We start from the raw sequence: 16,062 nt of genomic DNA, 5'->3' as shown, positions 1-16,062 counted from the left end.
AGCAGAGTCCTCTTTCTGTTTGTATAAATATGCCTCATATTTTTTATTTTTATACTTTTGTATAAATGTGGCATTTATTTATTCCCCTTTTTCCTGTATCCAGTCTGCTTTACAAAGAGTGCTGCATTGAATATCTTTGTCCGTTTATCTTTGTCCACTTCCATGAGTATTCCCATGGCAGCACGGCCCAGTAGAACTTTCTGTGATGACGAAAACGAGGTAGGTCCGCACTGTCCCACACGGCAGCCACTAGCCACGCGAAGCTGTTGAGCACTTGAAATGTAAGTAGGTCAGTAGAAGAACTCAGTTTTTAGTTCTATTTCATTTAAATTACTTTTAAAATTGAATAGCCACATGTACAGTAGGGGCTGTTGTATGAGAGGTGCAGGTCTATGGGATCGGTTTCTGGAAGTGAGATTGCTGAGTCATAGGTTGTGCACATTAGGTAAGTAGTACAAAATCGCCCTTCAGAAATTTTGTACCTATCTGTGTTTCTACCAATGGTGGTGAAGAGTACCCATTTCCCCATATCCGCAAAAACGCTGAATGTTACCAGACTTCAAGATTTTTACCAGTTTTAGAGGTGAAAAATGATATCTTGCTTTAATTACATCTCCCGAATGGCCAGTGAGATGGAGCTGTTTTCGTGTGTTTACTAATCATTTATAATTCTCTGATTTGCCTATTCAAGTTCCTTGCTCAGCTTCCAAATGAGTCATCTTAAAAACAACTGGACACGATTGCTTTTGGAAAATTTCAGTGTTGCAAGGTATTTCCCTACCACCACCAAAGATTATCTTTACTAGAATCCAAATTCCAACCACCACTTCTTATGTCAGAAGATATCTGTGATACCAGCCACATGATACAGTTTTATCTTCTCACTGTCTTTGTGGGTTGAACCACCATTACAGGAGATTAAGTATAACAGAAAAGGAAAAGGGAATGAGGGGCGTAAACGACAAATTCGTTCTGTGTTGTTGACGCCTGTATCTTACAGGGAGAACTCTGTGCAGCCTGAACGGGGATGGGATGCTGAGCTGGGCCGCCGGCTGCACCGGGAGCTCCTTGGCTTAGAGGGGTGCGGCTGGGGACGTGTCTCTTCAGTCCGGTGGTGTTCAGGGCGGCGGACGGAAATGATGGGGCTGGGGCATGAGGAGGTGCAAGGCAATGCTGCCGAGATGCTCCCCTAGTTAACTGCTTCGTTACTTACCTGATGAGGTTGGTTGTATTTACGGCCTGAGTTAGATGGGAAGGAGATTGCTGTAGGTCGGTGCTTTTTCCTTCCTTGTGCTCTCCCTTTTAAGTGACGTGTTCTTACAGAGCTAAGGAGCCAAACTTTGTGTTGATCCAATAACCCAGACATGAACGTAGGGACGTGAAGTTCAGCCTTTATTCCGCAGTTTTACTGACCCATATTGCTGGCTGGGCTGTGTTCTGAGTACCCTCGTCATTATGTTGTAGCAGAAAGGAAAGCACATTTCTTGAGCTTCTGTGCCAGGCCCTGTGCTGGTCACCTATGTGATGTAATCTGCTGGCCGCTCACACAAACAGCTTGGAGTGCAGTCGCCCGGGAGAGGAAGCCATGCCAGGGGTCCTGGGACAGAGGTCTTCCTTGTGGTTTCTCATGTGGAAATTCTCAGTACTGGCTCTTCTCTCCTGTAAAATGCACCTGAGCAATTCCCCCCTCCGCTGCCGCCCCCGTCTCTCCAGTTTAGCCTTGTAACTCCTGTGGCCACTCATTTATTTGGTATTATTTTATGTGAAAAATTATCCATTCAGGACCCTGCTGGGATCCTCATCCTTGAGCCTTACCCTCAGGGTAGCTTATTTGCCCTTCAGTGCAGCCTGGGAGCAGAGAAGCAACGTTCCGGTTTAGACGCATCTGCTGCCGGGTGGTTCTCTGACTCGGTGGCTCCGTGCCTGGGGAGTTGCCTTAAGGGGATCATCAGAGACTCGCACACGCTGACGCACAGGGTCTCTCACTGCGGCGTCCTTATAACAGAGACACGTTGATCATCAGAGACGCGCACATGCTGACGCACAGGGTCTCTCACTGCAGTGTCTTTATGACAGAGACACACGGATCGCTGTTCAGAGGGGGACGGTGAAATGGATGGGGAGTGATGGTGTGTCTGTCCGTTAAGTGGAATGTTACTCAGCCTTCAAAAATCACGTTTTTGAGGAGTAAGAATCACTGAGGATTGTTCACAATGTTACACAGAAAAAGCGAGGTATAAAACTAATCTCAGTTCTATTTAAGAAAAGCGTTTATGCAAATACAGGAGAAAATACTCCAGAATATTAATGTTCATTACCTCAGGAAGGTGGAATCACAACTAATTTTTGTTTTATGCTTTACTACAATTTTTCCGGTTTTCTAAAGTGAGTTTCTCATTTCTGTAACCAGGGGCCAAGCTCTTCTAATCGATGTTATTGTGACAAAGGCAGAGGGCTCCTCGCGGCCCACAGCAGGCAGCGTGTCTGGCAGTGGTGAGTGCGTTCAGGGCTCGGCAGAGGACGCGCCCCCCAGTCGCAGGGTCCGCGAGGCTGGCCGTCAGCCAAGGCAAGAAACGCCAGTGGTTCCTGCTTGCTCCCCTGGGGAAAGTCACCCAGACAGGGACACTGAGCAAAGTGTTGACGTTGCTTGTGATGAGAAGCTAATAGGCATGAGGTTTTTATTAGATTTTGTAAGAAGAGATGAAAGTTCACACACCGTATTTTAACTATTAATTCCCTCTGCAAGGGACTGTGCGTCGCTAATCCAAAATCACAGTCTGAGCATCACTGCTCGGGGGCAGAGGGCAGTCAGTGTCCTGAAGCTTCATTCAGTTACTAAGTGTCTGTGCTTGCAAGCTCACTGCCAACTGGGCCAGGCTCAGGTTCTAGAACCTGGGACAGAAGGAGCCCTGAGAGAGCCGGGGCTGTCTGTGGGCCACCCCGCCGTGTTCTCTGCACGCACACGCACGTGGAGCCCCCCTTCCCTTTAAGCCCGCAGCTCTGTGTGCTCTTGGGTCAGTTCCCTCAGCCTCTTCCCCTTTAGAAACAGCACCCCTGTTCTTTTTTTTTTTTTTTCTAACATCTTTATTGGAGTATAATTGTTTTACAATGGTGTGTTAGTTTCTGCTTTATAACAGAGTGAATCAGTTATACATATACATATATCCCCATATCTCTTCCCTCTTGCATCTCCCTCCCTCCCACCCTCCCTATCCCACCCCTCTAGGTGGTCACAGAGCACCGAGCTGATCTCCCTGTGCTATGCGGCTGCTTCCCACTAGCTATTAGCTATCTGTTTTACGTTTGGTAGTGTATATATGTCCATACCACTCTCTCACTTTGTCACAGCTTACCCTTCCCCCTCCCCATATCCTCAAGTCCATTCTCTAGTAGGTCTCTGCCTTTATTCCCGTCTTGCCCCTAGGTTCTTCATGACTTTTTTTTTTTTCCTTAGATTCCATATATATGTGTTAGCATACGGTATTTGTTTTTCTGACTTACTTCACTCTGTATGACAGACTCTAACTGCATCCACCTCATTACAAATACCTCCATTTCATTTCTTTTTATGGCTGAGTAATATTCCATTGTATATATGTGCCACATCTTCTTCATCCATTCATCTGTTGATGGACACTTAGGTTGCTTCCATGTCTGGGCTATTGTAAATAGTGCTGCAATGAACATTTTGGTACATGACTCTTTTTGAATTATGGTTTTCTCAGGGTATATGCCCAGTAGTGGGATTGCTGGGTCGTGTGGTAGTTCTATTTTTAGTTTTTTAAGGAACCTCCATACTGTTCTCCATAGTGGCTGTATCAATTTACATTCCCACCAACAGTGCAAGAGGGTTCTCTTTTCTCCACACCCTCTCCAGCATTTATTGTTTGTAGATTTTTTGATGATGGCCATTCTGACCAGTGTGAGATGATATCTCATTGTAGTTTTGATTTACAAAACTCTCTAATAATTAATGATGTTGAGCATTCTTTCATGTTTGTTGGCAATCTGTATATCTTCTTTGGAGAAATGTCTATTTAATTTGTATGGAAACACAAAAGACCCCGAATAGCCAAAGCAATCTTGAGAATGAAAAACGGAGCTGGAGGAATCAGGCTCCCTGACTTCAGACTATACTACCAAGCTACAGTAATCAAGACAGTGGTACTGGCACAAAAACAGAAATATAGATCAATGGAATAGGATAGAAAGCCCAGAGATAAACCCAGGCACATATGGTCACCTTATCTTTGATAAAGGAGGCAAGAATATACAGTGGAGAAAAGACAGCCTCTTCAATAAGTGGTGCTGGGAAAACTGGACAGGGACATGTAAAAGTATGAAATTAGAACACTCCCTAACACCATACACAAAAATAAATTCAAAATGGATTAAAGACCTAAATGTAAGGCCAGACACTATCAAACTCTTAGAGGAAAACATAGGCAGAACACTCTATAACGTAAATCACAGCAAGATCCTTTTTGACCCACCTCCTAGAGTAATGGAAATAAAAACAAAAATAAACAAATGGGACCTAATGAAACTTAAAAGCTTTTGCACAGCAAAGGAAACCATAAACAAGACCAAAAGACAACCCTCAGAATGGGAGAAAATATTTGCAAATGAAGCAACTGACAAAGGCTTAATCTCCAAAATTTACAAGCAGCTCATGCAGCTCAATATCAAAAAAACAAACAACCCAATCCAAAAATGGGCAGAAGACCCCTGTTCTTTTGCCCTCCACTTAAACTTGATCTGCCCTCAGCCTTGGTTATTCTCTAACTCGACACCCTGGGGGTATGTTGGAGTGAGGAGCTTTTTCCGAATGCCCCGGCCTGTCCTCCTCAGTGTAAGGGCAACAGCTCCGTCCTCCCTCACTGGGGCTGTGAACAGACTACGGGTCAGGACAAGGTGGCTTCTCCTCACCACTGTGAAGGCTACTTGACACTAGCTCGGGGCGACAGTGACAGCAGTGCTGGGCCGGGCTGCCCAGCCTGGGTGGCACGGAGGAGAGGGGTGCCTGTGCTCCGACCGGGCATTCTCCCCAGTGCAGCAATCAGACGCACTCCCTCCCTCGGGAGTATAAAATGTAAGGGCACAGAGAGGCCCTTATAGTGTGATGCTGAAGGTGGCCCATCACACGGAGGAGACGTCCAGCATATTCACGCCTGCTGTGTGCGCTTTTACCCCTCCCTCCCCCGGAGAGATGGCCAGGCAAGCCCGGATGGCGGTGAGAGGGGCGTGTGCTCCCTTCCTCGCCCTCGAGCTGCTTCTCATCCCTCACCGCCCACCGCGCCTGTCTTCCTTCCTGGACGGCTGAGCCTCTCCGGACCTTTCCTGCGAGCAGCCTGTCAGACGCCTCTTCTCTGCTATTCTGCCGGCATCTAAAAGGCGCCATTTCCCAATGGAACCAGTGCTCTCACTGCCACTCTGCGCTGGGAGTCTTTGCCAAATTTCTGCCTCTTCCATGAAAGCCTCCCTTCCCCAGGCTCCTAGCCTCTAGAAACCTCCCCCCGCCGGCGGCAGTCACACCCTACGGCAGATTTCCTTTCCCGACTCCCCCTGAAGATGAGCTCCCAGTGACCAATCCTTCTGTCCTCTTACCCTCTGTCCTGTTACCCTCTGTCCTCTTACCCTTCTCTCCTCTTACCCTTCTGTCCTCTTACCCTTCTCTCCTCTTACCCTCTGTCCTCTGTCCTCTTACCGTCTGTCCTCTAACCTCCTGTGGCCAGGCCAGCACTTGGCACATGATGGGCGCACAGTGGTCGTTTACTGAATGAAGAAAGTGAGCCGTCAGGCGGGTGGGCCTGGTTTGGAGTTTCTGCATCCGGATTGAGGTCCTCCTTTGGCAGGTACTCATAGTTATCTGTGGCCATCAAAGCAGCACAGATAATTCCTGACATTTCTAGCAACTCTTTGAATTATGACATAATGAACATTCCATGAGGTGACTTCACTGCTGCAATTTAAAAACTTCTGGAAAGAGGGCCATGACCGCAATTACATCTGACCCCACTGGGTGCCGCTGTTGTCGCTGCCCATGGAAGATGGTGGCCTGGGGTTGGGGTCCCTGCCTTCTGCCCTGGAGGTCAGTCTGTCTCCTTCCTTTTGACCTCCTCCCTCCCTTCACCAACACCTCCCAACTCAAAGTTTGGAATCTACATTTCGGGTTTGGTTTAACCTCTGAATTTCAGGCCCTGGGGAACAGGCAGCAAATCCATCCTGCTCTGGCTCTGTTCATGGTCTCATTTTGTTCCAGGCAGTGGAGATTGAGAGCAGTTGCTCACCCTTATTGAGTCTGAAATTCCCTACTTAAAATCAGATTTAATTCCTCGTGTTTCTTTATAAAAACAGAATAACCCTCTCACCCTTTTCCTGGGCTTCCTTTCCAAGGTCTTAATCGTGTTCCTTCTCTGACCCTTCCTCTCTTGCCCGTGGCACTGTCCTTTATCTAGAGACCACATTTGTGGACACGGTCTGACAGCCGCTGAACAGGAGAAGACGGAGATCCAGTGAGGCCTGGGGCTGCTCCGTCCTGTTACCGCTGGGCTGCCTGAACTTTTTCCTCATCCCGTGCCTCAGTTTCCCCAGTGGCTGGCCAGCTCCAGGTTTCAAAGGCCAATGTTTCAAAAGGAATGGCGGTGGGGTGGCGGAGTGTAGGTGATTTTTTTCTTAATATGTTTCAGGGGCGTTTCATTGTCTTTTCAGTAATAAAGGATGATGCGCTGTACAGGTATTTAGGAAGGTGACAGTCCGAGAACAGAGTTACATCCCCTCGTGAGAGTTTAACCACATTGCGCCGGTGTCCCCACGCCTGCAGAGAAGCCATTCTCCCCGTTCTTTAGCCTCTAGTTTTGCCTCGCTCAGCTAACCACGGTTAATCCACTCCTTTTCTTCATCACCTAATTCAGTGCTGCCCTTCGAGCGCTCCTGTGGGAAGTCATCCTTGAAAAGTGGAAGGAGAACAGGCCCCTGTTTACGGAGCCCTACTGTGGGCCAGGCCCGGAGCAGCCCCTCTCCTGCCACTGTCCCAGGGACCCTCACAGCCCGGGTGGTCCCATTGCCCCGTGAGGAACGTGCGCCCCGGTGCCCCCGGGAGAACCTGGAGGCAGTGGGCGGGGCGGCCTGCACACAGCCTCCTGTGAGGCCCCGCAGACCCTGTGTAAGCTCCCTCAGGCGCCCCTTTCCTGTCTCCCTCTGTACTTGAATAAGCTCGCTGATGCCACAGATCTTTACACTTTACCATTTTCTGAGGGATGAGATGGTTTTAAATCTCTACTGTGCAGCTTATTCTGAGGAGACGGAGATTTATTCTTTAAATTATCTTCTAGAAAATGAACAAATGTGTTTACGTATTTGCTCAGGAGGTCAGTTCATTTGGAAAAGCAGAGAATGAAGTACAAGAACCTTGTCCTGGAGCTCGAGCTCCTTCTGCAGCCTGTGCTGCATGCAGGCTCTGCCCCAAGGGGAGGCCATGTCCCCAGGCGCTCCTGAGCTGCACGCCGCTGTCTCTGCACATCGCATCTGGTGATAGAGTCACAGTAAGGTGCCAGGGATGCGGGAGGGTCCCTTGTCCGAGGAGTGTTTGCATTTTTAGAGGAAGAGGCTGATTAACTCAAAGGAAAGACTATCGCATCCCCTCCCCTCAGGGGGGTGGGGGTGGGTGGGAATCCCTCCTCTGCCCTCATCCCAGTCATGTAACAGGCAGGGAGGGGCAGTGGGGAAGGCTTGTCTCTGCACACAGCTTAGTCATCGCCTAGTCTCAGTGTTGTGGTCAGAAAAGATGCTTGATATGATTTCAATTTTCTTAAATTTACTGTGAATTGATTTGTGGCCTAGCATGTGCTCTAGCCTGGAGATTGTTACATGTGCACTTGAAAATGGTGTGTATTCTGCTGCTTTGGGATAGAATGTTTTATAAACAGCAATGGACTGGCCTGAAGGCCAGTGTTTCTGGACTGATTTTCCATCTGGATGATCTCTCCATTGATGTCAGTTAGGTGTTCAAGTTCCCTGCGAATATTGTGTTACTGTCAGTTCTTCCCTTTATGTTTGTTAATGTTTGCACTATGGATTTAGGTGCGCCTATGTTGGGTGCATATATACTTACAATTGTTATATCTTCTTGGATTGACCTTGGATTAATCCCTTGATCATTATGTAATGTCCTTGTCTTCTGTTACAGTCTTTGTTTCCATTTGTATGGAATATCTTTCTCCATCCTTTCACTTTAAGTCTATGTGTCTAGATCTTAAATGATTCTCTTGTAGGCAGTCACTGAGGGCCCAGTGTGGGTGTGACCTTTGTCCCACTTCATATCCAGGACCTCTGCCACCCTGGCTGCGGGGCTGAGACATCAGCCTTTCTCCCAGGACACAGCTTGCAAACTGACACTGTGTCGTGCTGTTATTTTTCTTACAAAGTTTAGGAGGAAAGAGAACTTCTTGAATGCATGGTTTTAACAAAAGCAGGGACATGAAAGGCTTAAAATGCCATTTAAAAATCAGGGTGGGCAGGTTTCTTTGTGAAGAACTGTTTACACCTGGCCAGCTCTCCTCACCTCTTACCTTCCCGGCTCCAGAAGGAGATGGACTCCTGCTGCAGAGACTGGAGGATTTTCCTTCTGAAGCTCCTGATGCTCCATGGAGCTGGGTTCTTGAGCTGCTCGAGCAAGAAAGGAGATAGGACGTGCGTTCCCGCTGGGTCCTCAGCTCTGGACGTGTGAGCTGCGGCCCCAACTCCCCTGAGTCTGGCTGACTTAAGAGTGAAGCGGCAAGACCGAGCAGAGTGTGACGGTCCCTTTAACAAAGGTCCCATGGGGGACCAGCCCTCCTGGCAGACAGCTCATCACTGAAGGCTCAGTGTGTGTGAACACACGGCAATTTCGGGATGCCGGGCTTTGCGGGCCATTCTTTCCCTTTCTCCCTCACGTGTATTTTCTACACAAACATGTACTAGTAGTAAAATAAGAGAAAAAAAGGTATTTGAAAAATAGAAATAAACAAATTATAGCTTGTATTTTTGTGGAAACTCAATAAGAAACATTATATAGGTATTTAGAAAAAGACTTCAGAGGCAAACTTTTGAGGGGCATGTTTTTATTATAAATTTAATATGGTTGATTAATGAAAAATCACAATGAAGTACCGAGAAAATGTCTGTCAATATAAAAGTTTTAGCAGCATTTCCATAGTTTCAGGCTCTAGCATTAGTCACACTTCCTCCCGCTATCGAAAAAGAAGACGCCGGTGGGGCTGCAGCAGAACATGGCACTGCTCCACCTCGTGAAGGCCTCAAGGAAACCCTCAAGTCCAGTGTACTAACAGCTCAGCCCTCCCCAGTCCTGAGCTTCCAGGATGTCAAAGCACTTGCCTCCGTGTCTGAGGTTAGAGGTCCATCCTTCAGGCTGCAGGGGAGGAGGGGGCGGAAATTTAAACTGGACTTGATATGTAGTGTCGATCACGCGTCCTCGCCGCCGTACCTTCTCTACACTGACAACAACGAAGGGCCAAGATCTGGCACGGGGCAGCGGTGGCAGCGTGGTGGCGGGGACGGGGACCGGAAGTGGGACGTGCACGTGCTGGGGGCTGGTGCTTCACCATACACCCTGCCCCAGGGCAGGTCAGAGCATGGCGGTCCTGCCGCATCCCAGGCTAATGGTAGGATTAGTGAGAAGGGGAGACAAACAGTATGAAAATATAATACTGGCAAACTATTCCCCTGCTTCTTTGGTACTTTCCAAACTTCTCTGATCAAAAAAGGATAAGGGAAGCACACCATTAAAAAATTACAGTTTTAAGTATTTACAGAAGCAATTATGATATATTACATAATCAATACACAGTATATGAACAAATTCTTCAGTGAAAGCACTTGTGAACTCCTGTTCCAGTATTCAATAGCACACTGACACACGTACACCTTCCCAAATGGGTATCATCCATCCTGTATCTCACTTACGTTACAGTATATTAAATGGGAAAAAAATACCATTTTCCAATCTACACTTTCCTTTTCAAAGGTTCTTAAAATTTGCCACTGAAATCAGTATGTACAAAGATTTGTTGAATATCGAATTCTAGGCAAGTGTCTCCACTCCCATTTCGAGTATGTCTGAAATAGCACTACTTATTATTCTATGTATACCATATATATTTAATATATAAGTAACCGCACCATGTTATATCACCACGATACCAGTTTAGTGCACATGATTATGTACAGTAGTCAAGTTAGCTCTGAAGGACGACTCTACACCTAGGTGGGCAGTGTGGTTTGGAACATCACAGAGGGTCGTGGAGGCGCTGGCGGGAGACAGCACGCAGCGCCCACACGCAGCCCGGCCCATCCCTTGTTTACCGGCTGGAAGAGGACCGGTCACACGAATGGAAGGATCCCGTACACGAGCAGAGCCATGACAGCAGCACTGAACAGCCCCGCTACGGGCACGGTCACGAACCAGGCCACAAAGATGTTCCGGAAGAGGCGCCAGTCCACGGCCTTCCGCGAGCGAATCCAGCCCACGGCCACCACCGAACCCACCTGGAGGGGCACAGGCGTTTCAGAGTCAAACCAGAGGCGAGACACAGTCTACACACTCGACCGATGTTAAATGGCTAATCTCAGAAATAAACTACATCACAGGATTCCCAATTCTTCCCCCTAAATTGGGTAAAAGCTTTTTAAAATACTTTTTAGATTTTAGGTACAATTATTTTAGGATTATTCCATTCAGAATATGGTTCTGATGCACTTTTCCACCTGTATTCTGCTCTATTTGAGTGGAAACTTAGCCAACCAAATGTTTTCTATTGCCCCTGCACTTTATCAACTAGCAATGACCGCCCTCGTTTTAAAGATTCCCCAGGCAGGATACTGCTTATTACAGTACGTGAGCCTGCTATAAGTACACAAGGAAATGGCAATAAAGTATCCTTCTCCTGGAATAACAGCATCATAAAATGTTGGAGCTGGAGACCTCTGCAAATATCTAATCCATCTAATCCCCATGGCTCAGTTTGCAGAGAATAAAACATTTCCAGAGGGTTTCGGGCATGAGGAGATTTGTAAATCACGGCAGGTTGACAACTAGAACTGAGGCCTCTTGATCTTAAACTGGTTTTCTCCACTATCTCCAACTGCCTTGCAGTCCTTGTACTTTAGCTGATTAAAAAATTAATTAACTAAATGGAGCATAAATATAATTGGATCTAAACTGTCAATCATGCCTCACAAAATGATAGAGATACTTGAAAATCAGAACATTAACCTGGATTAAGATATTCTTCTGCACACTCGCAGTTCATTTTGTGATTTGTTGAAAATGTACAAGGGAAAGACCCACAACTTTAAGTATCTAAAAATGGAAATCATGAGAAAGTACAAAGCCTGTAGCATCTCACGCCTCACTCAGGCTCTGGTGAAGCTCAGAGACGGGCCCTTGACGGTGCCCTTGGCCCCTGAAGATCTCCAGGAAACAGGCTTCGTCTCTACTGACCCACAAATACTTCAGGGTCAGAAGGGGCCAATGAGGTTCAAAGAGCAACTGGGGTCTATTCTGGGGTCAACAGAAAAAATAAAATCCAACACTTTACTTGTTGATGGAAGCAAACTGGAACACCAAAACCAGCAGCATATTTAAAGGCAGTTAATCTGACATTTTGACAACCCAAGCCGTGATTAACCAGCGATTCCATACGTTTCCAGGTAGCAACGAACAACCCATCGAAGGGGCATCAAAACAATCATTCTATGTAAACCCCTTGTCTATAACCAGTGTACTGCACGAACCTGATCATCCTGCCTAGCTGTTCCTAGCACACGCCAGACAATTGAGACTTTTCTACTGCAAAAGGACTAGCTAGGTTCTGCTGGTCCTCGAATATGGTCAGATCCACTAACACTAGTTTCCGAGATTAGACTCGTTACCATCCCTCCAGGGCCTGTCCCTCTTCAGCGCACTTCAGCTCGGCTCACACACAGAGAACATGCTCAAGTTTCAAGGTTATCTACGCCCTCTTCCTCTGTTAAAACATTTTTCTTAAAAAAGCATAAAAGTAATATAATCATATTATAGCAAGTTTATGTAATAGGAGCGGACAATTACCCCCTACTAGCGGGTTATCCCAGAACACCACTATTGTCATGTTTATATATCCCTTTCTACTATTGTTTATAAAATACCTTTATTTGTAAACAATAGGGTACACTTCTATTTCCTTTCTTTAAGAAAATAAGCATCTTCCCATAGTGCTCACAGCCTTCATGCGTATCATGTAAAATGGTACACCCTTTAGGTGGATGTACCTTAATTTATTTAAACATTTCCAATTTGCCTCTAATTTTTCCCTATTAGAAATAATTTCATGATTAATATATTCATTCATATAGCTTATATTTAGGCTTTAAAAAATAATATTCCCTGAAATGGATTATTAGTTACAGGGGGCATTTAAAAAATATCTTGAAATAATGTGGAAACTTAGAGAAAATCTGCAAGAACTCTCATACACCCCTTACACAAATTCACCAATTTTTAATATTTTGCCAAAATCATGAAGAAACATTTTAATACCACTGAAATATCCTGTTCCTCACCAACTGCCCACCCATGCCTCCCCGCAACTTCTGCTAAAGATTTAGCAATCCAATCTTTATTACAGGGGTTGCAAAGTGGTGATTTACCAACTCCTTTCCCATGTTATCAGATGGAATGTTACTTTGAGAAAGAACTCTTTCCCCTCTTAATGCATTTTAGGATCTTGATACCTACTGCCAAATCAGTTGTAAATGTACAAGGGCATCCATAATCTGTGAATTTCAGCACACTATAACAATCCTGTAAATTGTTCTCCTTTTGCTAATCAATCAACAAAACATGTGTTACTGTTGCTTTTATTTGCATATCTTTAATTACTACTAAGGCTGAACTTTATTTATATATCCAATTTTACTCCCTCTAGTCTTTAGATATAAAAATTGTCCCTTCCATAAAGATGCAAAACATGACACCAAAATATAAAACATGGGAGATGGGGGAGGAGTAAAAAAACGTAGAGCTCTTAGAATGTGTTGGAACTTCAATGACTATCAGTTTAAAACAAGTAGATATAGGTTGATGTATATGAACTACACGATAACCACAAATCAAAACTTATAACAGATACACAGAAAGCAAAGAGAAAGGAAACTCAAGCATAACACTAAGGAAAATCATCAAACTATAAGGGAAGAGGCTAAAAGAGGAAGAAAAGAACAAAAGAACTACAAAAACAACCAGAAAACAAATAAAGTGGCAGTAAGTACATACCTATCAATGATCACTTTAAACATAAATGGACTAAATGCTTCAATCAAAGACACAGGACGGCTGAATAGATTAAAAAAACAAGACCCATCTATATGCTGCCTACAAGAGACTCACTTTAGAGCTAAAGACACCCATAGACTGAAACTGAAGGGATGAAAAAAGGTATTCCATGCAAATGGAAATGAAAAGAAAGCTGGGGTAGCAATACTCATATCAGACAAAATAGACTTTAAAACACAGTCTATAACAAAAGATAACAAAGGGCATTATATAATGATAAGAAGGTCAATCCAAGAAGAGGATATAACATTTAGAGACATATATGCACCTAACATAGGAACACTTAAATATATAAAGCAAATATTAACAGACATAAAGGGAGAAACTGACAATAATACAATAACAGTGGGGGACTTTAATTCCCCACTTACATCAATGGATAGATTGATCATCCAGACAAAAAATCAGAAAGGAAACACTGGTCTTAAATGACACATTAGATCAGATGATCATCTATAGAACATTCCATCCAAAACCTGCAGTATATACATTCTTTTCAAGTGCACGTGGAACTTTCTCCAGGATGGATCACACAAAACTAGTCTCAATAAATTTAAGAAGATTAAAATTATATCAAGCATCTTTTTCAACCACAACAGTATGAAACTAGAAATCAATGACAGGAAAAAAAAATGGAAAAAACACTAAACAACAAAAGACTAAACAACCTGCTACTGAAAAACCAATGAGTCAATGAAGAGAGCAAAGAGGAAATAAAAAGATACCCTGACAGATAAATGAAAGTGAAAACACAACTGTCCAAAATCTGTGGAATGCAGCAAAAGTAGTTCTAAGAGGGAAGTTTATAGTGATACAGGCTTACCTCAAGAAACAAGAAAAATCTCAAATAAACAACCTAACTTTCCATCTAAAGGAATTAGAAAAGGAAGAACAAAGCCAAAAGTAGCAGAAAGAAGGAATAATAAAGATCAGAGAGGGAATAAATAGAGACCAAAAAAAAAAAAAAAAAAACCAATAGAAAAGATCAGTGAAACCAGAGCTGTTTTTCTTCAAAAAAACAAAAACAAACAAATAAAAAAAACCCTGACAAACCTTTATCCAGACTCATGATAAAAAGAGAGAGGGCACAAATAAACAAAATTAGAAATGAAAGAGAAGTTGCAACCAATATCAAACAAGCATAAGAGACAACTACAAACAGTTATATGCCAACAAATTGGACAACTTAGGAGAAATGGATAAATTCCCAGGCACATACAATCTTCTAAGACTGAGTCAGGAATAAAAGATCTGAACAGACCAATAACTAGTATTGAAACTGAATCCGTAATAAAAAAAACTCCCAATAAACAGAAGTCCAGGACCAGATGGCTTGACAGAGGAATTCTACCAAACATTTAAACAATTAATACCTATCCTTCTCAAACTATTCCAAAAATTGAAGAGGAGAGAACACTTCCAAACCTGTTTTACGAGGCCAGTATTACCCTGATATCAAAACCAGACAAAGATGCTACAAAAAAGGAAAATTACAGGACAATATCCTTGATAAATACAGATGCAAAACTCAACAAAACATTAGCAAACTGAATTCAACAATACATAAAAAATATAATACACCATGATCAAGTGGGATTTATTCCTGGGATGCAAGGATAGTTTAATGTCCACAAATCAATCAACAGGATACACCTCATTAACAAAATGAAGGATAAAAATTACATGATCACCTCAATAGATGCAGAAAAAGCATTTAACAAAATTCCACATCCTTTTATGATAAAAAAATCTCAACAAAGTTGGTATGGAGGGAACATATCTCAACATAATAAAGGCCATTTATGATAAACCCACAGCTAACATCATACTCAATGGTGAAAAACTGAAAGCTTTTCCTCCAAGATCAGGAACAAGACAAGGATGTCCACTCTCATTACTTCTATTTAACATTGTATTGGAAATCCTAGCCACAGCAATCAAATAAAAAGAGAGAGAAATAAAAGGCATCCAATTGGAAAGGAAGAAGTAAAACTGTCACTGTTTGCAGATGACATGATCCTATATTTAGAAAACCCTAAGGACTTCACCAAAAAACTGTCAGAACTAATAAATGAGTTCAGTAAAGTTGCAAGATACAAGAGTAATATAAAGAAATCTGTTGGATTTCCATACACTAATAATGAACTATCAGAAAGAGAAACCAAGCAAACAATCCCATTTATAGTCAAACCAAAAAGGATAAAATACCTGTGAGTAAATTTAACCAAGCAGGTGAAAGACCTGTACTCTGAACACTAGAAGACACTGATGAAGGAAACTGGAGACAACACAAATAAATGGAAAGATATCTCGTGTTCATGGACTGGCAGAATAATATTGTTAAAATGTCAACACTACCCAAAGCAATCTACAGATTTAATGCAAAGCCTATCAAAATACCCGTGACATTTTTCACAGAACTAGAACAAACAGTCCTAAAATTTGTGTGGAACCACGAAAGACCCTGGATAGCCAAAGCAATCTTGAGAAAAGAGCTGGAGGTATCATGCTCCTTGACTTCAGACTACACTATGAAGCTACAGTAATCAAAACAGTATGTTACTGCACAAGAACAGACAAACAGTTCAATGGAACAGAATAGAGAGCCCAGAAATAAACTCACGCACTTATGGTCAATTAATCTATGACAAAGGAGGCAAGAATATACAATGGGGAAAAAACAATATCTT

The 16,062-nt window shown here is 43.7% G+C and overlaps 1 protein-coding gene across 9 annotated transcripts in view; it reads right to left on the bottom strand.

Annotated features, from left to right (window-relative positions):
• Positions 1-9,094: 9,094 nt before the first annotated feature.
• Positions 9,095-16,062, bottom strand: part of SLC20A2 (solute carrier family 20 member 2) — a 106,558-nt gene continuing 99,590 nt past the window's right edge. For all 9 annotated transcript variants that reach the window (XM_057537106.1, XM_057537108.1, XM_057537107.1 and 6 more), the window contains one exon: positions 9,095-10,545. In XM_057537106.1, the coding sequence (XP_057393089.1) occupies positions 10,381-10,545 (165 nt within the window). In that variant the 3' untranslated portion in view covers positions 9,095-10,380. The remainder of the gene's footprint in view (positions 10,546-16,062) is intronic.

The sequence above is a fragment of the Balaenoptera acutorostrata genome, chromosome 21 (genome assembly GCF_949987535.1).
Source record: "Balaenoptera acutorostrata chromosome 21, mBalAcu1.1, whole genome shotgun sequence".
In the NCBI taxonomy this organism is placed as follows: Eukaryota; Metazoa; Chordata; class Mammalia; order Artiodactyla; family Balaenopteridae; genus Balaenoptera; species Balaenoptera acutorostrata.
Note: the sequence above shows the minus strand (reverse complement) of the source record. Positions and strands in the feature narration are given on the sequence as shown.